The sequence below is a fragment of the Lepidochelys kempii genome, chromosome 9 (assembly GCF_965140285.1).
Source record: "Lepidochelys kempii isolate rLepKem1 chromosome 9, rLepKem1.hap1, whole genome shotgun sequence".
Taxonomy (NCBI): domain Eukaryota; kingdom Metazoa; phylum Chordata; order Testudines; family Cheloniidae; genus Lepidochelys; species Lepidochelys kempii.
This window is the reverse complement of record NC_136388.1, coordinates 102,273,016-102,300,807: the sequence shown is the minus strand read 5'-3', so window position 1 is coordinate 102,300,807 and position 27,792 is coordinate 102,273,016. Positions and strand designations below refer to the sequence as shown.

Below are 27,792 nucleotides of genomic sequence, written 5' to 3'. Positions count from 1 at the left end.
GGTAGATACTTTGGAGGGTAGGGATAGGATACAGAGGGCCCTAGACAAATTAGAGGATTGGGCCAAAAGAAATCTGATGAAGTTCAACAAGGACAAGTGCAGAGTCCTGCACTTAGGACGGAAGAATCCCATGCACCGCTACAGACTAGGGACCGAATGGCTCGGCAGCAGTTCTGCAGAAAAGGACCTAGGGGTTACAGTGGACGAGAAGCTGGATATGCGTCAACAGTGTGCCCTTGTTGCCAAGAAGGCCAATGGCATTTTGGGATGTATAAGTAGGGGCATTGCCAGCAGATCGAGGGACGTGATCGTTCCCCCCTGGTTGACATTGGTGAGGCCTCATCTGGAGTACTGTGTCCAGTTTTGGGCCCCACACTACAGGAAGGATGTGGAAAAATTGGAAAGAGTCCAGCGGAGGGCAACAAAAATGATGAGGGGACTGGAACGCATGACTTATGAGGAGAGGCTGGGGGAACAGGGATTGTTTAGTCTGCGGAAGAGAAGAATGAGGGGGGATTTGAAAGCTGCTTTCAACTACCTGAAAGGGGGTTCCAAAGAGGCTGGATCTAGACTGTTCTCAGTGGTAGCAGATGATGGAACAAGGAGTAATGGTCTCAAGTTGCAATGGGGGAGGTTTAGGTTGGATATTAGGAACAACTTTTTCACTAGGAGGGTGGTGAAACACTGGAATGCGTTGCCTAGGGAGGTGGTGGAATCTCCTTCCTTAGAAGTTTTTAAGGTCAGGCTTGACAAAGCCCTGGCTGGGATGATTTAGCTGGGGATTGGTCCTGCTTTGAGCAGAGAGTTGGACTAGATGACCTCCTGAGGTCCCTTCCAACCCTGATATTCTATGATTCTGTGAGCAGGGTTGCTCAAAAGGTATTCAAGAGATCTTGCTAAATAGTAGAAAGCCTTCTACAAGAATGACTGATCTTTCTAAATGGAGGTGTTTCTCCATCTGGTCTCACCAATATGGGGTATCACTGTCTGGTTCTTCAGGTCAGCATATTCAGGACTACTTGTTATACCTGAAACACCAAGGTTTGGCAGTTAGTTCCATTAAGATACATCTGGCTGCTATTTCAGCATTCCATCCTCAGGTGGGCTATTGGTCTATTTTCTCCAATAACATGTCCGTATGATTTTTAAAGGGCTTAATCAAATTATACCCTCAAGTGCAAGACTCCATTTCACCATGGGAACTAAACCTAGTATTGTCAAGACTTATGATCCATCTCTTGAATCATTGGCTACTGCTCTCAGCTGTTTCTGTCAATGAAGGTGGCTTTTCTAGTGGCCATTACCTCAGCCTGAAGAGTAGTGGAACTGCGGGCATGAGTGTGACGGGATCTCCATATACAACACTTTTTAAGGACAAGGTTTGCCTGTGCCCTTATCTGAAGTTCCTCCCAAAGGTGGTTTCCTCTTTCCACATCAATTAGCCAATTTATTTGCCTGTTCTTTGACCAAAACAACACATGAGCAGGGAGGAAGAGTATTTGCATATCTTGGATGTCAGAAGGGTCTTGACATTTTACCCAGATAGAACCAGACATTTTTCAAAATTTTCTCAACTGTTCATATCAGTGGCTGACAGAGTAAGGGGTCAATCATTCTTCACCCAGAGAATTTCTTCCTGGATCACATCTTGCATATACATGTGCTGTTATTTGGCAAATGTCGCTCTACCTGTTAGTTACAGCTATGTGACAAGGTCAAAATCAACTTTGGTGGCCTTTCTGGCACAAGATCCAGTTGCAGATATTTGTAAACCAAAAACAGTAATCTGGTCCTCAGTCCACATGTTTGCCTCCCATTATGCTGTAGCTTAAGACTGCAGAGACGATGCTAGAGTGGGTTGAGTTGTTCTCTATCTTTATTGAAATATACTCTGATCCTGCCTCCTGTTCTATGGCTTGTGAGTCACCAAGAGTGGAATACACATATGCAATCAGTTTAAGAAAAAATGGTAACAAGTTCTATATCAGTTATTCTTTGAGATGTCCATTCCATGACCCGCCCTCCTATGCCTCTACATCAGAGTTACGGCAAAAAGGAACTGAGGGAGGCCATGGGTGGCTATGCCCTTTATACCTGCACGCAGTGGCATGTGTCAGCAGGGGATCTCGAGCCGCCCAACAGGCATTGCTGAGGGCAGATGTTTCTGACTGGGCACTCAGACTCCAAGAATGGAATGGACGTGTGCAACACATCTCAAAGAGCAACAGTTATGGAGCAGGTTAGTACTGTTTCTCAGGACACATGAGCACTCCCAGTGTAATAGAAATATTAGGGTATTGCATCTTTATCTAAGACTTCCTTCCAAATGTTCACTAGACATATTTGATAAATAGATATTAACAAAAGCAAGCAAAAAATGCAGTTTTAAACAATGGCTAAAATTCACTTCCTCTCTTGCCTGCTGCACCTTTTAATCTTCTGTCTCTTGTGATGTTGTATCATATATTCTCATGTCACCCTTGAGTCTTCCAGCATACATAAGATCTGAATTTCTACTGTAAAAAAACAAGCAGAAAACCTTTCAGGCTTTGGGTACAGGTTCAATTATATTTTTTGTAAATCACCTTTACGCATGGTCAGGTCTGGGAGCACCCATGGAGTCGGGGCCTATGGGAACATGGTTAAGTCCCACATGGTAGAAACATATACTACCCATCATACTTTACAGTGGAGTAAGGTTTCCAAGCTGGCTGCAGTCTCTTGGGCGCTTTCCCATTGGTGTGGTGCTTGGGTATGATGTGGAGCTCGAGCTTCTAGTCTGCAGCGGATCTGCTCTATGAGATTTGCAGTTATAAAAACATCAGTTGTAAGCTATTATGCTGAATTCCATTTTACTCTGGTTATACGGGACAGACAGCACACAACAGTGTTCTGGTTGTTAGGTTAATGGGAATTTACATTACCTAAAAAATGATTGTTTCTGATTGCATCAGTTGGTGAAGAAGTAGCTTCTCCATAGTCTGATTTTAGAGTTGGAGTTCATAAGGGCTTGAAAGAACAGGGGAAGTGGCCCATCCTTATGTATGCATGCATTGTTTTCTTGCAGTGCGCCATGTTTCTTGCAGGCTAGTGTGCCTGTGTGAAGGCAGCGATCCTCCAGAGGAGATGGTGCGAAGGCAGATTTTGGTAAGTCTAGCTAAATGGTGAGAATGCAAGTGCAGTATGGTGGGTTCCAAGGGAAATCTTGGAAAGGTACTTTCAAATGATAGAGTAATTCAGGAAAGTGAGTGAAATTATATTTCTGAGGGATGTATCTTCTAAAATTGGACCTGTGTTATCACAATGATACCTGGTTGAGCCATTATAGTTAGGGGTTTCTCAGCCATACCATTATGAGCCTTGACTTCCATTGACATCTGTTAGTCTTTATGGTGCAACTGGATTCCTTGTTGACTTCCATAGTAAACCAGCATAACACCCCTTAGTCCATGGTGAGAACATGAGTTGCTGAGGTCTCCCACGTGGAAATTAACGGCACTAGCTCTGCCTTACCCAGCCAATAAAATATTGTGAAAGAAGTAAATTACTGCTTCAGTACTTTATGCAAAAGAATACATCCTGTCGTGATAACTGGGCCTACAAATTTACCCTAATTATGAGCTCAACTGTAAAAAGTGAGTGCAAGTTCATAAAATGCCACAGTAACCTGTAACAACAACTGTTGATGGGAAAAGGTGCAAAAGCGAGACAGACTGAATTAGGCCAAGCAAAAATGCCTACTGATATAACTCAAGGAGTGTGTTAAGATCATGCTTGGTAAACAAGAAAAGTGTGGAACCGGAAATCAGTGAACAAAAATTGGTGTGTCAGACACTAGGCCTGGTTGGTGGACAAAACGATGAGAAAATGGGCTGCTCGTCCATTCACACTCCCCTTTTGGGGTCCTCAAAAGAGACTTTTTGGGGAAAAGAGGGCTACCATAATGCTGGCTGACGGAAAGACTAGAGAGAGGAAGGAGCAGTCTTCACAATGATGGCTGTTGCCCCCCACTGTCTCTTGGGACCCAGTACCTTCTTCATCCTAATCCTGATGGATGTCCTGATCAGGCCAGAGAGAGGGACCCAGATGATACTAACACCTCCACTGGCTCTAGCTAACTCTCAGATACCATCTGGGAGGTGAGACTGTCACATACACCCCTTGTGTGATCTTTTCCTTCCCCACCTTATTTCTTCTCTCACCTATTCCTCTCCTGTTTCCTTCTATCTAATAAGAGTCTGGCTTAGCCAGCCAAGACTGTATTTTGCAACACTGATGTAAGGCTGTGACCAAAAAGAAGAGGTAGCTAAATGGAATGCCCTAACCGCCTGGTTCTGGTGTACAAGTTTGCAAGGTCTTGGAGTGGCTGATAGGAATGGTGGTATGCCTGTGTTTTTCGAACAATGAGGTTGCAAGTGAAAGTCAACACCAAAGACATAAACTACATTTTTATCTTTGCTGTTCTCCCCTTTTGTGTGTTTGTCTTCTTTTATTTTCTTAGGAAACAGAATCAAACTTTAACATGGCCAATAACAACAGCTCCAGCCCATCTGAACGAACATCTTCTTTTCCCTGAAAACGACAGTTATTACCATCTTTATATCAGGGATCGGCAACCTTTGGCACGTAGCCCACCGGGGTAAGCCCCCTGGTGGGCTGGGCTGGTTTGTTTACCTGCTGCATCTGCAGGTTCAGCCTATTGCAGCTCCCAATGGCTGTGGTTCGCTGCTCCAGGCCAATGGGGGCTGTGGGAAGTGGTGCGGGCTGAGGGACATGCTGGCCGCCACTTCCTGCAGCCCCCATTGGCCTGGAGCTGCGAACTGCAGCCAGTGGGAGCTGCAATCGGCCAAACCTGTGGACGTGGCAGGTGCCAAAGGTTGCCGATCCCTGCTTTATATCCTCTAAGACAGTGGTTTTCAAACCATGGGTCACGACCCATAACTGGGTCATGGAATCAAAGGAACTGGGTCACAGCGACTCTGGTCAGCATTGCCGACTGGGCCATTAAAAGTCCTGTCGGCGGTGCTGCCCGGCTATGGCAGGCTAGTCTCTACCTGTTCTGACACCCCGGAAGTGGCCAGCAGCAGGTCTGGCTCCTAGGCGGCGGGGGGACATGGAACTCTGCCCTTGCCCTGAGCACCGGCCAATGGGAGCTGGGGGGGGGGGGGGGATAGGCAGTGCCTGTGGGCGAGAGCCACTTGCGTGCATCTGCCTAGGAGCTGGACCTGCTGCTGACTGCCTCCAGGGCACAGCGCAGTCTACGGTGCCAGGACAGGACTGAAGCCTGCCTCTGCACCCCCGTGCCCCAACCCCAGCCCCCTGCCATAGTCCTGAGACCCCCTCCTACACCTCAAACCCCTCATCCTGGCCCCAACCCAGAGCCTGCACCCCCAGCCCAGAGCCCTGACCCCCTCATTCCCAGCCCACCCCACAGCCCTCACCCCCACATCCAAAACCTCTGCCCCAGCCCTGAGCCCCCCCACACCTCCAAACCCCTCATCCCCAGCTCTGTTGGGTCTTGGGCATCAATAGTTTTCTTCAACTGGGTTGCCAGAAAAAAAGTTTGAAAATCACTTCTCTAAGAGACTGTCATATAAAGCATATAAAGGGGTTTTTCCTTCTAAGAAGTCTCTCCAGTTAAAGGGAAAAGGAACAAGCGTTGTTGAAGTTAAAGCCTTATTTAATACTTTACAATTTAAATGCTTTAGGTATTTTTCCTTCTTGTGGGTATAAAGGGTAAAAGGATTTTTAATGGTGTGTTTGCCATGGTACTAAGCAGGCTGAGGTATAGGGGTGCCATTTCATATTTTGTTAGGGAATGCAACTTTAACCGGGAATCCAGGGGCTACTTAGGCACCTGAAAACTCTAGGGTTTTTTGCAGATAATAATTTAGAAATTAGCTGTTAAGGCACTGTATCTAATTCCTATATAAAAAAAAGAGGATTAAATAAATATTAGGCCCACTCAGCTCTAATACTAAGATGTTCTCACATCTTTTAAGTCTGTTAAGTCACTTGAGGGACACTGGTTAGGTTTAAAATTGTAATGTATATTCTTTGTTACTAACTCTTGAATACAACAATTGAAACAACTGTAGAAAAATCTAGATTACTTTTTATCACTTTTTTGCAGTTCATCAGTCTTGGAATAGATCGTTTAACTTTGGAAACATCCAACTAGGGCAAAGCCCTCAGAATTTATACTGCACCTGCCTGGGGTTGTTGGGGTGTTACCTCACTACAAATAATAGACTAGAAACTGGAGGGAAACAGGAGGGAAAGTGACAATTTCAAGTCACTTTCATTTTCACAGTGTTGCCAATACCAAATGTTCAAAAATCATGAATCAGGATCACCAAAAATCACGAGATTGGCTTTAAACTCATGAGATTATGTAAAAATAACAGATTTGGTGTTCTTTCTATTTGCCTTCTGCTTTTTGAGCCTTTAGGGTGCACTGGGGTTACATTTTGAAGCTTTCTCCACAGCCACAAGGGCTAGAAACTTCATTTTTTTAAAAAAATTGTCAAAGTTTGACTCAGACTCACAATTTATCAGACCACTCTGTTTTATTAGCACAGCTGCTCTGCTAATACATTTAGAAGTGAGCCCCCCGAGTGGGGCTTGTGTCTTTTAATTTATACAGTTTTTTGGAGAACAAGTTACAGAGAAGTTACAGACAAAAGAAGAAAAAGATTTTAGTCACCACCCTTCGAGATCTCTGAGACCAGTCACGTATCTTCAATTACCTGCCACCCTTAACAATCTCCTTTAACAGCTTCCAGTTAACTTAACTAATTGCCCTTCACACCTTCCATTCTGATGCCTGCTTCTTAGACTTGCTGGCTCTATCTTAATTGCTTCTCCATTCAAAAGCTAACTGTCCCTACGTGTGCTCCCTCAGATACTTTGTAACATATTTTGGCATGCGCTCTCATATACAATGTATCCAGCATGTCCCCTTATACAATGTTATACTTCCACAGAACGAAGGCTGAAATCATCACATATCTCCTTGACTCCAGGAGCCGGAGCTTTAAGGAAAACAATTATCATGAGACTCATGACAAAAGCATGAGCCTTGGTAACACTGCTTTCCCTTCTGTTTAAAGGCTCGTTACTTTCCAGAAGGCTCTGAAACACAACACGACAGCGACTGAGTTGCAGTTCTCACAGGAGACTAAATCCAAACACTAAGAAAATTCTATATTTTAAAGTTGAGACAAAAATTGAGACTTCTGAGGTATATCAGGGCCACTGCAGGCAGGAAAGGGAAATAAACAGGCACAGGTGCTCTGAGCAGCTCTTCCTCTTGAATGAAAGTTGGAGGGTCAAATCTTCTAGTCCGTAATCCAGTAAAACTTCTGTTGCCTCCACTCATAGATATTAAAATGTGCTTAGAATCATAGAATAGAATCATAGAATATCAGGGTTAGAAGGGACCTCAGGAGGTCATCTAGTCCAACCCCCTGCTCAAAAGCAGGACCAATCCCCAATTAAATAATCCCAGCCAGGGCTTTGTCAAGTCTGGCCTTAAAAACTTCTAAGGAAGGAGATTCCACCACCTCCCTAGGCAACGCATTCCAGTGTTTCACCACCCTCCTAGTGAAAAAGTTTTTCCTAATATCCAACCTAAACCTCCCCCACTGCAACTTGAGACCATTACTCCTTGTCCTGTCCTCTTCCACCACTGAGAATAGTCTAGAACCATCCTCTCTGGAACCCCCTTTCAGGTAGTTGAAAGCAGCTATCAAATCCCCCCTCATTCTTCTCTTCTGCAGACTAAACAATCCCAGTTCCCTCAGCCTCTCCTCATAAGTCATGTGTTCCAGTCCCCTAATCATTTTTGTTGCCCTTCGCTGGACTCTCTCCAATTTATCCACATCCTTCTTGTAGTGTGGGGCCCAAAACTGGACACAGTACTCCAGATGAGGCCTCACCAATGTCGAATAGAGGGGGACGATCACGTCCCTCGATCTGCTCGCTATGCCCCTACTTATACATCCCAAAATGCCATTGGCCTTCTTGGCAACAAGGGCACACTGCTGACTCATATCCAGCTTCTCGTCCACTGTCACCCCTAGGTCCTTTTCCGCAGAACTGCTGCCTAGCCATTCGGTCCCTAGTCTGTAGCTGTGCATTGGGTTCTTCCGTCCTAAGTGCAGGACCCTGCACTTATCCTTATTGAACCTCATCAGATTTCTTTTGGCCCAATTCTCCAATTTGTCTAGGTCCCTCTGTATCTTATCCCTGCCCTCCAGCGTATCTACCACTCCTTCCAGTTTAGTATCATCCGCAAGTTTTCTGAGAGTGCAATCCACACCATCCTCCAGATCATTTATGAAGATATTGAACAAAACCGGCCCCAGGACTGACCCCTGGGGCACTCCACTTGACACCGGCTGCCAACTAGACATGGATCCATTGATCACTACCTGTTGAGCCCGACAATCTAGCCAACTTTCTACCCACCTTATAGTGCATTCATCCAGCCCATACTTCTTTAACTTGCTGACAAGAATACTGTGGGAGACCGTGTCAAAAGCTTTGCTAAAGTCAAGAAACAATACATCCACTGCTTTCCCTTCATCCACAGAACCAGTAATCTCATCATAGAAGGCGATTAGATTAGTCAGGCATGACCTTCCCTTGGTGAATCCATGCTGACTGTTCCTGATCACTTTCCTCTCCTCTAAGTGCTTCAGGATTGAATCTTTGAGGACCTGCTCCATGATTTTTCCGGGGACTGAAGTGAGGCTGACTGGCCTGTAGTTCCCAGGATCCTCCTTCTTCCCTTTTTTAAAGATTGCCACTAGATTAGCCTTTTTCCAGTCATCCGGGACTTCCCCCGTTCACCACGAGTTTTCAAAGATAATGGCCAATGGCTCTGCAATCACAGCCGCCAGTTCCTTTAGCACTCTCAGATGAACTCATCCGGCCCCATGGACTTGTGCACGTCCAGCTTTTCTAAATAGTCCCTAACCACCTCTTTCTCCACAGAGGGCTGGCCATCTGTTCCCCATGTTGTGCTGCCCAGTGCAGTAGTCTGGGAGCTGACCTAGTTAGTGAAGACAGAGGCAAAAAAAGCATTGAGTACATTAGCTTTTTCCATATCCTCTGTCACTAGGTTGCCTCCCTCATTCATTAAGGGGCGCACACTTTCCTTGGCTTTCTTCTTGTTGCCAATATGCCTGAAGAAACCCTTCTTGTTACTCTTAACATCTCTCGCTAGCTGCAGCTCCAGGTGCGATTTGTCCCTCCTGATTTCATTCCTACATGCCCGAGCAATATTTTTATACTCTTCCCTGGTCATATGTCCAACCTTCCACTTCTTGTAAGCTTCTTTTTTATGTTTAAGATCTGCTAGGATTTCACCGTTAAGCCAAGCTGGTCGCCTGCCATATTTACTATTCTTTCGACACATCGGGGTGGTTTGTCCCTGTAACCTCAACAGGGATTCCTTGAAATACAGCCAGCTCTCCTGGACTCTTTTCCCCTTCATGTTAGTCCCCCAGGGGATCCTACCCATCCGTTCCCTGAGGGAGTCGAAATCTGCTTTCCTGAAGTCCAGGGTCCATATCCTGCTGCTTACCTTTCTTCCCTGTGTCAGGGTCCTGAACTCAACCAACTCATGGTCACTGCCTCCCAGATTCCCATCCACTTTTGCTTCCCCTACTAATTCTTAATAACTATACACTTCATACTTAAATATCTGAGCCATCTTATCCAGGGCTACACATTTTATACACACTGGCTCTCAGGGACTATATTTTCTGGCATATTCTGAACAGTGCTGGGCACACAGATGGTGCCCAGTGAATAATACAAATCATGACAATAGTCATTGACTTTATGGACTCTGTGGGTGTAATTTCTGTTCTTTGTTCTGGAATTGGCCTGGATATAGCTGAAACCCTAAAAATTTGAGGCATAAACACATCTGATACTTATGACACTTTCTGATTCTTTCCGTTTCTCAAACCTAGATCAAAAAATGACAAAACAAAATGGTTTTCAGTTAAAATGTAAAATTGCATAGCAGCCATTGCTCTACAACCCAGCATGGGGCAGAACCTGCCACCCCTTTGGAGTTAAGCAGTTTCCTCTCATCTGATTCTCATTCTCCATCCTTTCTGACCTTTGTGCTGATTTTCATGCTGTCAACCATGACCTCCATCCCAATCTCCTGGGACCGTTTGCTGGAGTCTCAGAGAACTGGCCACCTTGGTTTTGCTCCCATCTATCAGGTTCCTCTCTTTTTGCAGCATGCAGCAGAGAGAGCAGCTGGTCTACTGGATAGGGAACTGGTCCTGAAAGACCTGAGTTCTACTCCTCCCCATGGACTTTCTGTATGACCTCAGGCCGGTGCCTTAGGGACAGAGTTTCAAAGGTTTTTAGGCACCCAAAGATGCTGCTAGGTATCTAGTGGAGTTTACAAAGCACGTAACTTTCTAGGTGCTTTTGAAAATCTCACTAGGTGCCTAAATACTTTTGAAAATCTGGCCTTTAGTTTGTGTGTGCCTCAGTGCCCCACCTGTAGAATGATGATAACAGCACTGCTCTACCTCACCGAGGGGCTGTGAGGAGAAATAGGTTAGACCTTGTGAGGCGCTCAGATACTATGGTGCTGGGGCCGCATAAGTACCCACAGGTAGAGTGGGAACTTCTCTGTACCACTTCTATCCCTTCCCTGGGTTTTTGCCCCTTCTTTTCACCTACACCTCCAAACCTCCCCCTTTTCTGAATGTAACCTTGGCTCAGAGGGCTTGGCTGTATTTTTTCTGAGTCCCCTGCTTTGGCTCTAAAACACGCACCCCCACCCTGGGATTCCTGTTTTACAGGCTAGATTTTCAGATCTTTAATCACCAGCCCTTTCTTGCCTTAATCACCCTGCCTCTGTTTGTAAAGAAAATACTGACTCCCTGCCCCAGGGACATCTCTCCTCTGCAGAACGTACATTTCACACTAATGTTGTGCTGTAGTTAAGAGCTCCACCTGGGAGCTCACACACCTCCTGTAGGAAACTCGGGATGGGGGGCTCTCCTCCTGCTCTCCCCTGCCCCCCAGTTGGCACCCCTGCTGAGGTATCTGTATACCTGTGATGGTTCTTGGGATACCCAGGACTGTGGGTCACCTTGTTACCCCCTGCCTCCAGCAACAGTGAGTCTTTCTTGTGTTAGCTGGGTGTGTCAGCTCCCTGACACTGCTAGGCTTTCAGTCACTTAAGTACTATCCTCCGGAGCCACATGTGGCTCTTCAGAAGTTAAAATGTGGCTTCTTGTCTAGGCACTGACTCCTGGGCTGGAGCTACAGGCGCCAACTTTCCAATGGGCTCGGGGGTGCTCACTGCTCAACCCCTGGCTCTGCCACAGGCCCTGCCCCAACTCCACCCCTTCCCACCCCCTCCCCTGAGCCTGCCATGCCTTGGCTCCTTCCCCTCCCCCCCCAGAGCCTCCTGCACGCCACGAAACAGCTGATCGGGAGGTGCAGGGAGGGAGGGAGGGAGGGGGAGGCACTGATTGGCAGGGCTGCTGGTGGGCGGGAGGTGCTGGGAGCGGGGTGGGGAGCTGATGTGGGTGGGGCTGCTGACATATTACTGCGGCTCTTTGGTAATGTACATTGGTAAATTCTGGCTCCTTCTCAGGCTCAGGTTGGCTACCACTGCTCTGGGCTATGCTAGCCCTAACTTCACCTTGCAGGTTAACAGTGAGTACACCCCAGTCCCTCTGACATTGCTACTCCCAAAAATTCCAGATCCTTGCCTCCAAGAAGTAGGTACTTCAGTTTGCCAGTTTTATCTTTAATCACTGCTTCTGTAACCGCACAGCACTTGTGAGCACTTACAATAAAACAAAATAAGATTTATTTAAGACAGTATAAGAATTTAACTAGGAACGAGAGTGTGGTAGAAAAGTAGATTTCCCTCCAAAATTCAGTCTGTGGCAGAGCTGGCTGGTTTCTCAAGAACGAGGATCCAAATGTTCATGAAAGCAGCCCTGCTCTATAAGGGGTTTTTCTCAGCGAATGGATACAGAGTCCTCTCCCTCCCATATGTTATACTGAAAACAGCCTTTTGTTTCTATTTATAGATTGAGCAACCCACAGTCTTGGTTAAAGTTTTATTTTTTTTTAACTCTTTAAGTGGTTTCAGTTGTTGTTTGTTACCTCTGATGGTTTCCCATTCACAGTCTTAGTACTGCACAAGGCTAAACAATTGAACCTTAAATTGCATCACTGGCCAAACAGGGAGTGGTGACAACTTCTCTTTGCTCGAATGGGCTATCACCAAGACACATTATCTCCTGGTGTTTGTACTCCAGGTCCATAAAGCAAACTTTCAAAATAAATACATTATTCCTTAAATATTACCCATATATGCATCTCACAATAATTATGAATCTTGACAAGTTACGAGCGTTCTGTAGATACCTTATATGTTACTATTTATGGATAAATATCTCTTAAGACATGTTTGGCATAGTGAGTTTGTCAGCTCTGAGATGAGAGATGTTTGCAAAGAACAGGGGACCCTTTTGAGACATTACCCAGGGTATGATCTGGACTGATGGATAGCTGTGTCCCCTCAATTCTGCAGCCTTTTACCCTGCTTCGCTGTGAAAATAACCAGTCCAAGTCTGCTCTCACGCAGCCTCCAGCATGTAAATCACTCCCTGCTATATTCCATGAGTACTATAGAATTACACTACAAGGCAACACCAGCAAACTTTCAGTTCCAGATTTCCTCCAGAAACGTGTGTCTTGTATTGCCCAGCACCCTCCTGGATGATAGGAGCTCATATCAGGTCTGTCATTTATTAATAGAAAATGATATGCACAGGTCTTGTTATCCCAAATGGAGTTTCCCAAACATTTCAATCTTATACTGGTTTAGATAAAATAACGACAACAAAAATTAACTATAGAAAGATAGATTTTAAGTGACTTCAAGTAATGAGGGATATAAGTCAGAATTGGTTACAAGGAAATAAAAGGTAAAATGCAACTAACACCTAATTTAACAAGCTAAGTGAATACAAAGCAAAGGTGAATCTCACCACATGTTCCAACAGTCTTACTGGCTGAAAGTCTTTCAGTCAGGATCTTTCCCCCAGTGCAATTCTGCTTCCTTTGTTCTTCAGAGGTTGACGATGCCGAGGATAAAGAACAAGTGAGAAATGATTTGGGTTGAATTTTCACAAAACATGTTCCTTTTCTGCTTCAGATGACCATGAAGACTGGAAAAGGGTGGGTGGATGTTGGAAAAGCCGCCCTTGGTGATGGATTTCTTGTGATTGCCATAAATGTAAGTTTCTGGCTAGGTACAGTCTCCTGCAGACACTCTTACTAGCAAGTGCTACAATTGAGTAACAGCTTTCTGGGTGCTTATGTTTTCTTTTCCAGAGTCTAGAAAAACTATATGCCCAATTAATGAAGAGGAGCAGTGGTGAGGCAGATATTCAGGTGCACAAAGCTGATGTAGAGAAGGACCTGTTCAAAGTACTGTCTTATCAGGCTGAATCAGTACGTGTCCTGGCCGGTTTCCCTTTGTAGGTCACTGGGGCATATGGAATGTATGAATGATCATACTGGAACTTTGACTCAGTTGTTAGAAGTGTGAGTTCCTGTCATTAAACTGGAAAGATAAGTTTCCTAGATCTGCTGTAAGGTCTCAGATTTGACCCCTCAGTGTTGCAGTAATTTAAGCATTCTTAATATACCTATTTTTTCGACATGTAACTCCACTAATTTATCATAATCCTGCAAAGTTGTTTAGTTCATTTCATGAAGACTTGGAGTATGTCTACACAGCAACTAGACACCTGCAGTTGGCCTGTGCCGGCTGACTTGGCGGGGGCTGTGGGGCTGTTTCATTGCTGTGTAGATGCCTGGCTTGAACTACAGCCTGGGTTCTACGACCCTGCGAGATGGGAGTGTCCTAGAACTCAGGCTCCAGCTCGAGCCCAGAAGTCTACACAGCAATAAAACAGCCCCCGCAGCGCAAGCACCACTAGCCTGAGTCGGCTGGTATAGGCCAGCCATGGTTTTGTTTTTTTTTTGCTGTGTAGACATACCTTTTGTGATTTAGCTCGCAGGAGTGTTTATAAAATGGACAGCTATCTTTTCGAGGCCTGAGTCACCTCCTACAAAGGTCTGTGCTTCACTGGCTGAAGAAGCAAGATATCTGATATTGGGGTTGAGCCAGGGTCTCCACATCCACAGCAGTGCAACATATATTTAGTGAGATACGTAAATTCAAAACCACACATCTCTGTACCAATATTCTGTCACTAAAGTAATCAAATAATACTTAAGTGCAACATTGCATCTAGATCACAAATAGCCAAGATCTAAGAGGTGTTAAAAAGCTGCACACAGGAAGCTACTTGCAGTGCATAATAACAACTTTATTGCATGTGCCACTAGATGGTAATCTTTAGCTATGCTAACTATGCACACACGCATATATAAACTATTTTTTATGTACAGTGTTTTTTATATATAAGTAGGGAGGTCATCGTTGCCAACTCATGATTTTAAGATGAGTCTCACGATATTTGGTGATTTTTCTTAAAGCTCCAACCTCTGCAAATCATGTGAATAGGCGAGAATCTCAGTTTTCTTAAAAATAATTTTAATAAAAGTAAATTTGTAGTCCTTAAGAAGAAAAGTTTGAAAATGACGCAAGTGTACCCTTCTAAAGCACCAAAAAGAAATAAAAAAGATAAAAAAACTCATGATTTGTAAGCCACCCATGATTTTTGAATAGTTGGGGTTGGCAAAACTAAAAAGTGGTACAGAAATTGGGGTACAAATAGGAGAAGGCCTCAATCCCAAAGTTGCACAGGGAGCCAGTGGAGGGGCCAATGTGTCTGGAGATCAGATTTGCTGAACTGTGTTCCCAAACTTTTTACTATGGTGACTCACCAACTGCATTTTATTGGAGTTTTTTTGTGTGTGACCCTCTCAGGGACTGTATTCATGGAAGAGGCCCAAAAATCATAAGCCAGCATCCTTCTCTTCATCGCCCCACTGAGGGGCATTGACTACATGCAGTAGGATCCTCTGCCTTGTATCTTCATGGCAATTTTAGCATTGGAAGGAAATGATCACATGATTCTACATGTTCACGCACTATAACCTCAGAATTTCACAGTGTGTCTTGCTGTTTTTGTTATCTCTCCACTTACAGTATAGTGAGTTGCACTGTATTGTGAGCCGAGAGGGTATTTAAAGACAAATTGTTTTTATTCTAACAATTTATTGGCATGTTCTGTTGCTTTCTTAGGCAGTTGTTCAAGGGTATTTTCAGAAAGCAGTGACATGTTTGCAACGCTGCAAAGATATGTTGACAAGGCTGCCAAAACAGGTCAGTGAAATCAGTTCTTTTGTGTCCTTCCAAAAGTTTAATATTAACAAGAAAGAAAGCAGCTTTTCAAGGAGCTACTGATGTCTCAGAAAATTCTGAAAAATACTTATTAAGACAATTCTCTGTACATCTATTCTGTGTCTTTCCTTTGCTTGTTCTTTTGTACTAAGGACATTTGTTTCTTCAAAGTTCACCTGCTCTTGCTGCTTCCTGCAGTTCCCGTTGGCCGGGAATGGTGAACTGAGGCCACTGGGAACTGCGGGTGGCTGTCCCTGCGGACGGTCAATGTAAACAAACTATCTCGCGGCCCGCCACCAGATTACCCTGACGGGCCGCATGCAGCCTGCGGGTCACAGGTTGCCCACCACTACTCTACAGTGTAAGTAATAAAATCTAAAGGGTTCAGAGTAACAGCCATGTTAGTCTGTATTCGCAAAAAGAAAAGGAGGACTTGTGGCACCTTAGAGACTAACCAATTTATTTGAGCATAAGCTTTCGTGAGCTACAGCTCACTTCATCGGATGTGTCCGATGAAGTGAGCTGTAGCTCACGAAAGCTTATGCTCAAATAAGTTGATTAGTCTCTAAAATCTAAAGGGATGGATGAAGGCTGAAATATGACTTTTGAAAGTGAAATGTGGTACTGTGCATGTTGTGGTTGAATGGGATTTAACTGGTTTCTGTGAAAATCTCTGCATATCCTTAAGAGTATCTGAGTGTAACTGATTTGAGGAGTTTTGCTTTCATTCTAGTTGCATGGACAAAGCTGCAATCATTGGATGAGTCATTAAAGTGACTCACTGGGGTATTTGTATTGCTCCTTTTCATTTCATTTTAAATGTTACATGAAACTCCTCCATTAAGTAATGTTAAACTTGATGGCTTAGGACAGCGGCTCTCAACCTTTCCTGGGAAGGTCTCTAGGTAATGTTTTAAGAGGGAGTTCGGTCAGAGGATGGGTCTTCACCGACTCTGATAATTGAATCTTGAATGTCACTGGATTGATCTGCTTGAGAATCTTGGATGGGCTTAGGTATTGGTGATCCAGCTTAGCTGATGCTCAGGTTGATTTGAGATTCTGAGTTGATAACCAGACCTTGCTGGTTGATAACCGGATCAGATGACCAATGCTAAAGTTAGGTGCAGCCTGGTGACCCCAATCAGCTTAATGCTTGTAGACCACATCTGCTTGCAGAAGTTCACGCTGTAAAGTGCGTGCTGACTGCTGGCTAGTTGGTTCTGTTAAGACAGGTGTGGGTCAAGAAGCCATCCTCTTTTCTTAGCAGCATTACAATAAGCTATTGGCAGTCTTGATGCCTAGCTAGATAAATGCATCCAGCCCAGTTGGGGATTCTGTCTGTGCCACTCCTCCTTGAGTCTATCCCAGCTGGAAGGGACAGCACTGAGCTGCCTTGTTCCAGTTTGTGTCTGTTACCAGGTGCTGAAAATCTGCAGCGTAGTGAGCAACCAGCTGGCATCCTTGCTTCAATACCTGGTGCATGGCTTCTGCTGTATGTTACCATTTGGGTTGTTGAAGGTCATTGAAGTGGCTTGGACAAATTCCTTGAACTGACTCAAGAGGGGACTAGATTTCTCAAGCAGTGGAGAATCCCAGGTCAATGCTTCCCCAGTCTGCAGACTAATGACGAGTCCCACTATGGTTTGGTAGGCAGGAAATGACTGTTGGCACAGCAGGAACAGGAACTGGCGCTGGTTTAAGAACCCACAGTATTTTCCACAGTCCCTATCAAGCTTGTCAGACAGTTGGGATCTTGGGTACTCAGGGAGCCTGAGTCACTGATGACGTGGCTTGTGCCTGAAGGGCATGGACCTGGCTTTAATAGATTCTTCAGGGTGCTCGCTAACTCTGCCAAAGAGGCATCAACTTTAGTGTGGTCCATTGTGCAGCTAAATTACATCTTGTCTTTTTGGGCTGCTCAAACTTTCACGGACCAGGGTGTGGGCAGTTATGCCTAGTGATTGGAGCAGTGGCGGTCAGACCTAGTGGTTGGAATCAGTGTCAGAGGCCAGGGGCATTGCTGAGGATCAGAGATGGAGCTAGGAACCAGGGGTCAGGGCCAGAGCTGGGAACTGAGCAGGGGTGGAGCAAGGCTGGGAAGAAGGCATATAGGATCACAGCTGCAGGCGTAAGTGTTGAGCCGCCAGCAACTTGTTGCTGCTGCTGAGCTTAAATGCAGACCTGTAGCGATCTTGAAGCCAGTTGGGTGGGCTGGGCTGGCCAGTCAGGTGATTCTGCTGCCAAACTGGCTAGCCCCAGGTAGAGCCCTGCAAATCTGCAGATATCCGCTTCATATCCACAGACCGTTTTTGCGGATAGTGGATCGGCTGCAGATACAACTGGGCAGGGTTCTAGTCATTGGTGGCGCCTGGCTCGCGGTGTCCAGCTCGGGCAGCCTGGGGGGCGCAGCATGCTCAGGACTGGCAGCCAGTGGCTGGGCAGCAGATCAGAGTTGGGGCTGTCCAGCACCCGCTCGTCGTGCTACTTCCTGTCCAGCAGCTTGGGCCCCTCAGGCAGTGCCAGCGTCCCCATCATGGCCTGGCGCGGCAACATTGGCCACGCTCCCAGTCCCAGGCCCGGCCCACCGGCTCCTCGGCAGCAGGGCCTGTCCCCGGCCCTGGGGATTGGAGTGGGCGGGGCCCTGGCGCCCCATCCCTCCAACGCACTGCGATGCAACACGCACTGATCTGCCATGTGCCATCGCTTGCGAGCCCCCTGGGAACAGCATGCGATGCAACGCTCCTTCCTCCCAGCAACCCCTTCTGCAGTGCCTCTTCTCCTCGAGACCCGCCCCCACCTTGCCCCTTACCCCCAGTCCCCATCCTCGTGCTGCCTCTTCCCTGTCAGACCCCGCTCCTCCACTCCCTCTTTCCCTCCTCCCCCTGTTGCTAGCCCTGTGAGATGGCTTGTTGCTATGGATGTGGGTGCGGCTGTGGATACAGGTAGAAGACGGCTAGTGGATTGGATTGTGGGTTGATCCTGGCAGATTCAGATTGGGTGTGGATCCACGTTTTTGTATCTGCGCAGGGCTCTAGTCCGAGGCTTAACTGAGGTAACTCAGGTTCCTAACACTTACTCACAGAGGAGCTGATGAAGCAGCAGTATTCTGAAATATCAAACATTGGAAGAACCTTTTCGCCCAAACTGTACAGTGCAATAGTTCCTGCTTTTGTGATGGGTTTTTATTCTCTCCCAAGTGTTTAGCTCTCTGGTGTTTCCTATTCTAATTTCTTGTGTTTTTTAGTTGTCCCTGTTCAAGTACTCTTGTTGTATTTATTGATGGAAGTGGGCTGCAACATGTACTCAATCAGTTCTACTGTTATGTGTGACCTTGAGGGATTTATTTATTAATGCTGCTTTAGTTTCCCATAGAACAACAATACAACAATTTTAGTCAGATTCCTTTTCCTCCTATAAAATCAGCTCTGATAGTGGTGGGTGTAGCTTTGATATAAAAAGTATTTTAAGTGTGCCTGAGACTCAACTGCCTTAGATTTCAGAAAGTCATTACAAGAACCTAACAGGAGAAGCACTTTTTTTTAATTGCAGACCTGTTATCTATCAATCCTCTGCTATAACTTTGGAGTGGAAACCTATGAACAGAAGGGGTATGAACAGAGCTCCTTCTGGCTCAGGTAATGTAAAAAGGAAAACAAAATGCAAAGTATTTTTTTCTGAGAAAATAGCAAATGCGGTTGAAGGAATAGGAAAAAGCAATTTTTAGTTTTTGGATTTCATTGAAAAAATGCAAAATTTTGTTTAAAAAAAAATTCTTTGTGGAACATTTTTTTTTGGAAAAAGCAGTTTCCTGATGGGGAAAAAGTTGTTTGAAAATTTTCATATAGCTCTAGTATTAAATGAATCAATCTGTAACCCTTTTGCCAGTCAGAGTTGGCAGGAACAAGGGCCGGGTTCAGTATCTAACGGTTCCTTTTCAATAATACAACACAAAACCGTCTTGAGTCCCCACCCAGTGACCTGCGACAATTACACACCACCCCATGGGCACCACTAAGAGGCCGTATTTCCCTTCTCACAAACACAGAGTCTGAGTTAGCAAAAAACAAAACAAAACTTTTTAGTAAAAGGAGGGAAGTAACTTAGCATTAATTTGGGAAAACACTGCAAACAAGGTTCATAAACATAAACTATGAGCGAAAGACCCACCCCGCAAGTAAGTTGGGCAGTGTCCTTTTCCCCTCGGGTTCTTAAGTGGAGCAACCCAAAAGTCTGTTTAACATGCCTGACCCTTCTCTGCACCCCACTCACAGTTGCTGTTCTTGGTCAGTGCAGCCCCAGAGTTCAGCGGTGCATCTGCAGAGATCACCTCCCACACTGGAGGGGTGGAGGGGGTGGTAAGGAGGCACATTACATGCGCCGCTGCTCGGGCACTCAGTCGCCACACCTCTCCCTGCCAGCCACCCCACTGGCCACTTGCCACGCCTCTCCACCAGCCACCCTGCTGGCCGCTCCTCTCCACCAGCCGCCTTGCTGGCTGCTCACTGTACCTCTCTGCCAGCCACCCTGCTGGACACTCACCAAGATGTCTCAGGGTCCACCACTTAACACAGCTCTCAGTGATTTCAGTTGTTAGTGGGGGAGCCCCACTGCTGGTGCACACTGGGCAGTCTCTTACATCAGAGACACTGTCCCAAAGCAGGTCTAATTCTTAGACCTAGGTATCATGATTTCAGCTCTGCAGCATATAACAAGACTGTCGGTTGAGTCTAAATTGGTGTTTTTATTACACAGTTGAGAGAGGAAGGGTCAAATGGTGTCTAGGAGCCTTAAGCAGGGCCCACACCACCAGGTGCAAGTACCTGTCCCCACCCCTTCTCAACTCACTGGGTTTTGGAACCCATGTTCCCTGCCTACCAAGTGCTGTTTCGTTGAAGGTGAGTCCCTCCAGCAGGGTATGCCAGGTACAGTTCTGCTGCCCTCGATTCACACAACAAGGGTAACAACCCTTTATTACTCCTGCCCCAATAACAAGGAGACTGGGGATCCAACACCAGCCAAAAGTGATCATTTGGGCAAGCAATCACATCATACTGAGCACTAGGCAGAGTAGGTGTGCCCATGCAAACGAGATCAGCTCCTGAAGTCCTCTTCCACAGCTCATCACAGATGTCAGGAGAGAGCTCATTCAGACTCTGCTTACAAATCTAAAGCTCTACTTGGCTGAGCAAAGCTAGGCCTACACTCAGCTCAGTGGCATTTCTCTGTTTACAGGCACATCCTTTCATGTCAACCTCAGTGTTATCTCAACATCAGGAATCCCTTTCACATGGATTTTCATGTTCTGACATGAGGTCCCTTCTTTGCATGTAGAAATATTCATGGCTCTCCTTAATTCTATCCATACCACTTATTCTCCCAAGGAGGCTGTGCTCTAGGGGGATTGTTCCCAGCTATTTCCCCTTTCATAATGCCATAGTGATGGTTGCACCTTAAGAGATGTGGAAAGTGTAGAAAAATGCAGAAAAATAATTCATGTCAGCATTACATGCGTTTGCTAAAAGTAGTCTTTGAATTGCTCATAAAAGAGTTACATACCAAAAGCCATAATTATACTGTTGATGAAAGTTTGTTTCATGTATTAGTTCTCCCTACTTTAGTGTTCTCAGCCACATTCATTGGGCTACAAGGGCTCAGGCAATTCCACAACTGGCTGGGTGCCTTTACTACTCATTCACTGTTACATGTGACCTTGACAGATTTATTAGGTTTCCAATGTTGACATCTTGGAGAGACTCCACAAAACAGCAACACAAATGATTAAGAAGCTGGAGAAATTGGATTATGAGGAAAGATAAAATGAATTGTCTGCCTATTTGGGCTAAATGACAGCATGCTAAGTATCTACATATAGGGTGTAAATTCCAATGTGGGAAAGGAATTGTAAGGGGTGGTAAGGTGGGGACCAAGAAAGCAGTGCAATAAAATTAAGAAAGGAACATTTAGGCTATCAGGAAAAATTATCTTGTGCCAGACTCAGAAAATTAGAATAGATTTTAAAAAAAATTATTCAGAAGAAATCAATTTGACAATGCCTCCTTTAATCTCAAACAATTAATGATCATAGATATTGAGTCAAGGAAGTCTTGAAGTAGTGTTTAGGGTTCATTAAAACTGATATTTTGGAGAACATCTCTTTATTTTGTTCTCTTTACTTAGAAGATGGAATACTAAGTGCTCACAAACACCAGTGAGAAAATCTTTGGAGTACAGAACTAACCATTGCAAAGCACAAACATTTGCCTGGATAGAATGTTATAGCACCATCTAGTGGGATTAATGTTATCTCATACTGAGAAAGTATCAGATCTGGGAATAAATTCCTGTAGACAGAGGCAGATTAAGGTTTTGTGGGGCCTTGGGCCAGAGCATGTGGGGGCCCTCCTCTGCACACTTTCTGCCTGTGGCCCTGCCCAGGGTCCCACACCATTCTGTCCCTTTCCCCCATTCCACCCACAGTCCTTCCCTATTCCACCCGCTCACTGCAGCCCCCCTTTGCTCCTTTCTCCCCCCCACCCCTGTGGCCCCAAGACCAGAGAAGCTCTGTCCCCCGTGGAGGGCGCTGGGGCCGCAGCGGGGAGTGAGAGCTCTCCCAGCCCTGAGGCCGCAGCAGGGAGCCAGACCTCCTCCAGTCCCAGGGCGGCAGCTGCCATCCGGGGTCTTGCCGCTGGGGCTTCCTGTGCCACTTGGGGCTTCAAACGGGGAGTGGGGCCGGGGCGCTGGGGTTTCCCCCGCCCCACCCCACCTCCCAGCACTGCTGCCAGGGAGCAGAGTGGGGTTAGGCGTGGGGGCTTCCCCTGTCTGCTCGGTGCTGCTGCCAGGGAGCAGAGCAGGGTCGGGGTGTGGGGGCTTGCCCTGCCCTGCCCGGTGCTCCTGCTGGGGAGAGGGGTCAGGGCTCGGAGACTCGGCCCTGCCCCGGTGCGTGTCCGCTGGGGGCAGGGCACCCTATTCTGAGGCCCCCCCAGTTGGCTGGGGCCCATTGGCTAATCCATCACTGCCCACAGATGTAATTTGTTTTTGCATCCCTAAAGTTTTTGCACTCATGTCCCATTTGTTACCTAGCTTCAGTTTTATGGAATTACCCACAGGCATTCACCTCAGAGGCCTTTTATACTGTGATTTAGTGTTTAGAACAAGGACTGGGAATCAAGACTCCTAGGTTCTGTTTCTGGATCTGCTACTGATTTGACATGACCTTGAAAGCAGGTCACTTACCTTCTATGTGGTTTAGGGCTTGTCTACACTTGAAACACTACAGTGGCACCGCGGCAGTGGTGCAACTGCACCGCTGTAAGCTCTTCAGTATAGACACTACCTGTGCTGTTGGGAGGGGTTCTCCCATCTTCATAGGCAATCCAACTCCCCAACAGGTGGTAGCTAAGTTGACAGAAGAATTCTTCCATTCGCCTAGCGCTGTCTACACTGGGTGTTAAGTCAGTTTAACTTAACTGCTCTGGGGTGTGGATTTTTCACACCCGTGAGTGATGTAGCTGGGTTGACTTAACTTTTTAGTGTAGACCAGGCCTAAATTTCCTCATCTGTATAGTGGGAATGACATTTCTGTTATTCTGAGAGGTATTGGTGACTGCTTGGGTCACACTCCTCTTTGAGCTTAGGGTGAGAATGCACCCTGTAGTTAACATGAGTATCAGAATGTGTTAAACAGAAGCACCTCACCTAAGACAAAATGGGGTTGTGAACCCATCCAGGAGTTTAGATTGAGTGGGCAGAGTGGTTTTGCTGAACAATGTGTGTGTATGAGAGGGAAGGCAGAGCACACACAAACTGAGAACACACAACACAGAGAGAGAGGCAGAGACAAAAAGCAAGAAAGCCAAGCAGCAGTCTGTGAGCACAGCATGACCTGAGAAAAGTCAGTGAGAGCTTTTCAGACTGTTGGCTAAAAAGACTTTGGGGTACAAGCTAAGAAATTGATTCTTTTGTTCTTGGTTTCTCCTGTGTTTGGAGAAGCAGGACTTTGTACATTCCTTGTAAATAAACAAGATTGCATCAAATAAAATATCGGACTCCATCAATTTCTACTTCCAACTGGAACATCTCCAGGGCCCAGAAATTTGACTAGCCACTCAGTTCAAAAAGGGGCAGCACTACGTATCTACCTCAAAGTGGGGTTATGAAGCTTAATTAACTTACTTGAAAACAGCAGAAAGAACTTAGTTTAATTCAGATTTGGGGATTTAGAAGGCAAATTAAATCCTGTCTGTTCTTAGATAATGGTGAAGATTATGTATGATTGTGTGCTCTGTCTTGTTGTTGTTGTCTTGTCCTATGATAATCATATCAGGCTGTGAAGTTCAAGAATGAATTCAGTTACTCTTACAGCGTCCTTTGTAAGGACACCTTGAGCCAAAGTGCTAAATCCGAAGAGTATCACTTTCTTTACCATATGACATTCAAAAGTGTTAGCAGGTGTTAGAGCCTGCTTCTGACACAGCTTGCACAGTTGACATATCTTGGTCCTATCTCTATTGATTTTTATTCCTGTGATGTGCCCTGTCTGCAGTCTCATGGATATTATTAAAGGATATTATTTTCTGATGCTTTTATATCAATCAGAGGATCTTTTATCTTGTGACCATTTATTTTAGCTAATATTTTCCTCTGTGCTCTATGTGGCCCTAATAATCAATGAAATGGAAAAGGTAAGTATGAGTTCACTGCGTAGTCCAGAAAGCTGACTGAGTTCTTCTTACATCTCTTAGCCCATACAATTCTTATCTTTTCTTTTAAACTGTAGCCAGAGCTATGATATTGGGAAAATGGATAAGAAGTATTCTCCTGGGGAAGAAATGCAGGTAAGAAATAAACATACAGAAACTTCTGAATTACACACAGTCTAATAGCAGGATGTCATTAGTGCCAGTCCTGCTCTGCAACCCCCAGTGCCTCTCTTTGCCAGTCTTGGACTTCCCCTCATAGCTCTGCCAGTGGTTATCCATCCTGATCTTTAGCACTTCCTGCTATTTTAGTCCCACAGAATGGTAGTGTAGTGTAAATAATTCTCCACTAGGTACTAGGCTGAGTCTGAGACCGAGTCATTGCTATGTGTGTCCTTAGTCATATTTGAACCTAGATTTTCATAAAGACGTAAAGCTTGTGCATTAATACTTTGCTCCAGCTAGTGTATTTGGAGAAGAATTACGTTATAACCCATAGGCTCTGTCTTGACTGGGGAAAGTGGTCAATTTAGGTTAGGTTTAGTGAATGTGGTGTTACTTGATCTTTTCCCTAGTTTAAATGAACTTTGAACTTGACCAGCTAAATTAAGCTAAAGATTATCCTGCATCTACAGAAGGGAAAAGGTCAAGTTTAGGTCAGGCTTAGCTAGCACGTTTACTAAAAGCCTGACCTAAACTTAACCAGTTTACCATGTCAAGACAAATCTTCAGAAGGGATAAGAATACAATTGTTATATGATGCTAGTGCCTAGCAGTCCCAATCAAGGAGCAACACATTGTGCTTGGCACTGTACCTCTAGTAACAGAGAAGACAGTCCCTGGCCCAGTGTGCTTCAGTGAATATTATCCACAGCTTATATTTCCATCTCCTTTATTTCCACTCTTTTGTGCAATATTTAAGTGTTGTTTTTGGTTATTTCATTTGAGTTTAATTATTCACTTTGTCTTTTCTTTCTAGGCTAAAGTGCTGCGGTTATTAGCCACTGTCTATTTGGAGTGGGATTGCGAACAGTATCAAGACAAGGCTCTCAGGGCTATAAGCCTGGCTAACGAGGTTGTAACTTATTGTGATGTCTAAGCAGGCTGGATTGATTTAATACACAAATTTTAATAATGATTTAAATTGGCAAGCAGGAAACCTTGATTTAAATAATTGATTTTAATCTTGTTTTGCATTTGTGTTTTTAGTTATTTTCCTAAAGAAAGGTTGGTTATCATTGGTTGGTAACCATTAAAACATATTGATTTGGAACTAAATATGGCATTTACACTAAATTTTGGTTCTTCTTTTTGCTACCATATATTTGTTTAAACAGTTATATAGCTTAATTTCCATTTATTCAGATTCTCAATTTTTTCATTTTTGTTTTGCACCATTTACTATTTTCTAACATTTCTTATTTACTAGGTTATTATTAATTTTTACTTATGATTTGTGTCAGGCTCTGTTTGGATGGACATTCAGATTACCTTAAATGTGCTGGACACATAGGAAAAAAAGTTTATCAAAACATATTTTGAGATTGAAACTGTTTTATTAAACTGTAGTTAGTGAAGTGAACGGATTGTTTCTAGTCACCATGTTCTTCAAGATTTTAGAATTAATAGATCTCATCCTCTCACACCCAGTGTTTATTCTTAGATTATAAGAGGAAAACAAGCTTTCCTGCTTTTTCAGCTCCCACTGGTTTCTTCAATTTAATGACTAGATCATTCAAAGTTAACTGGTTAAATAAACTCAAGTGAAGAAAATAGTCTCTCTGAACCCGCAGGAAAAGATACTGCTGTCAAAAAACGGTTTCGCAAACTCTGGCTCTAGGTGCTTACCAGTGACTTCCATCAGTTCAGTCGTTCGCCTTTCTTCAAAACTGATAGCAAATATATCCTGCTTAATAGTGTTTTTTATTTAAATTTAAATTATCTTAATAGATGTTAGTAAGTTTTGGTCTTAACATAGGTTGTCATAATTTAAAATTTACTTTTAAATAGGTTTATTTTTAAAAACACACTTGTATTTAATTTAATATTTTTTATTAAAATAAATTGATTTTTTTAAATATTTAAACAAAAACATTGATTTTTGTCTACCTCAGGTCTAAACCATCACCAAAGTCATTTCCAATACATTTGGCTTATACTCACAACACTGTGGGATAAATTCACCCATGGTGTCAAGTATCGGTGGTAGCCGTGTTAGCACTGTATCCACAAAAACAACAAGGAGTCCGGTGGCACCTTAAAGACTAACAGATTTATTTGGGCATAAACTTTCGTGGGTTAAAAATCCACTTCTTCAGATGCATGGAGTGAAAATTACAGATGCAGGCATTATTATACTGACACATGAAGAGAAGGGAGTTACCTCACAAGTGGAGAACCAGTGCTGACAGGGCCAATTCTATCAGAGTGGATGTAGTCCACTCCCAATCATTGATGAGGAGGTGTCAATTCCAGGAGAGGCAAAGCTGCTTTTGTAGTGAGCCAGCCACTCCCAGTCCCTATTCAAGACCAAATTAAAGGTGTTAAATTTGTAAATGAATTTTAATTTTGCAGTTTCTCTTTGAAATCTGTTTCTGAAGCTTTTTTGTTCAAGTATGGCTACTTTTAAATCTGAAGTCAATGGAGCGCCATCAGAGATAACTTTGGCTCGCTCTATACATTTTGTGTTTTTTCTGATTCATTTGCCATGTTCACAAACTGGTGTAGTGCTGGTAGCTTTCATTAAGAAGAAGCCCTGCTGAATGTGCAGATCATGCATCTGTCTTTCTGCTATGTATTTCCATCAGTAGTAGATGCCTGTTGATAATAATGGTCAGACCATTTTTTTGGCATGGACGCATAAAATCTGCACATACAGAATAGAGTTCAGTGGTGTCCAGCTGAGATGTAGAACACCTGGTTTTTCAAATGACAGACTGGAAGACTATTGCCCTTGGGTCACAGTGTGTGACCATGATAAAATAGTGCTCCTGTAGAATTCTCTTTCCCATATGAACATGCCAAATTAATTTCATTCCTCCTTCCCTTTGGGTTAGCCTGTGCAAATGACGTTTCAGTAGAATTAATCTTTGGCTGGACATCTTTACATTTCCATTTCTTTGGCTTAAAAATGAATTGTAAATTCAAAATTTTGATTAAGATTTTAATGATTTTAAGTAAAAGCTAAAATCCAACTTTACCTGCAGCAAATGCTGTCGAGGCTTTCAGTCAAGTGATATAGTGTGGCTTAGAGGCAATGGAGAATGTATCTTAGGATATCCCCCCATCACCGTAGTATCTGAAGGCCTTACAATCTGTGTGGTAGACAAGTACTATTTATCCTCATTTTACAGATGGGGAACTAGGGCACAAAGAGAGGCAAAATGGCTTGTCCCAAGTAACCTAGCAAGTCTGTAGAGGAGCAAGGACCTGAAACCAGGTCTCACAAGTCTAAGGGCATGGCTACACTTGCAAGTTAGAGCGCATTAAAGCAGCCCCGTGCACTCTAACTCACGACGTGTCCACACTGGCAAGGCACGTGGAGCGCTCTGACTCCGCGGCTAGAGTGCTCCTGGTACTGCACCTCGGCGAGTGGAATAACGTTTGATGCGCCCCCGCTGGAGCGCCAGTGTGGACGCCCCGGTCTGTTAATGCGCTCTGATCGGCCTCCAGAAGTGTCCTACAAAGAGCTGGACGCGGTACTTGGGGGTG

The 27,792-nt window shown here is 44.7% G+C and overlaps 1 protein-coding gene across 3 annotated transcripts in view; it reads left to right on the top strand.

Moving 5' to 3' along the window:
- Positions 1-27,792, top strand: part of TEX11 (testis expressed 11) — a 147,858-nt gene that overhangs the window by 14,866 nt on the left and 105,200 nt on the right. For all 3 annotated transcript variants that reach the window (XM_078854303.1, XM_073358618.1, XM_073358617.1), the window contains 7 exons: positions 3,068-3,147; positions 13,223-13,303; positions 13,402-13,521; positions 15,287-15,367; positions 18,935-19,020; positions 24,162-24,219; positions 25,061-25,156. In XM_078854303.1, the coding sequence (XP_078710429.1) occupies positions 3,068-3,147; positions 13,223-13,303; positions 13,402-13,521; positions 15,287-15,367; positions 18,935-19,020; positions 24,162-24,219; positions 25,061-25,156 (602 nt within the window). The remainder of the gene's footprint in view (positions 1-3,067; positions 3,148-13,222; positions 13,304-13,401; positions 13,522-15,286; positions 15,368-18,934; positions 19,021-24,161; positions 24,220-25,060; positions 25,157-27,792) is intronic.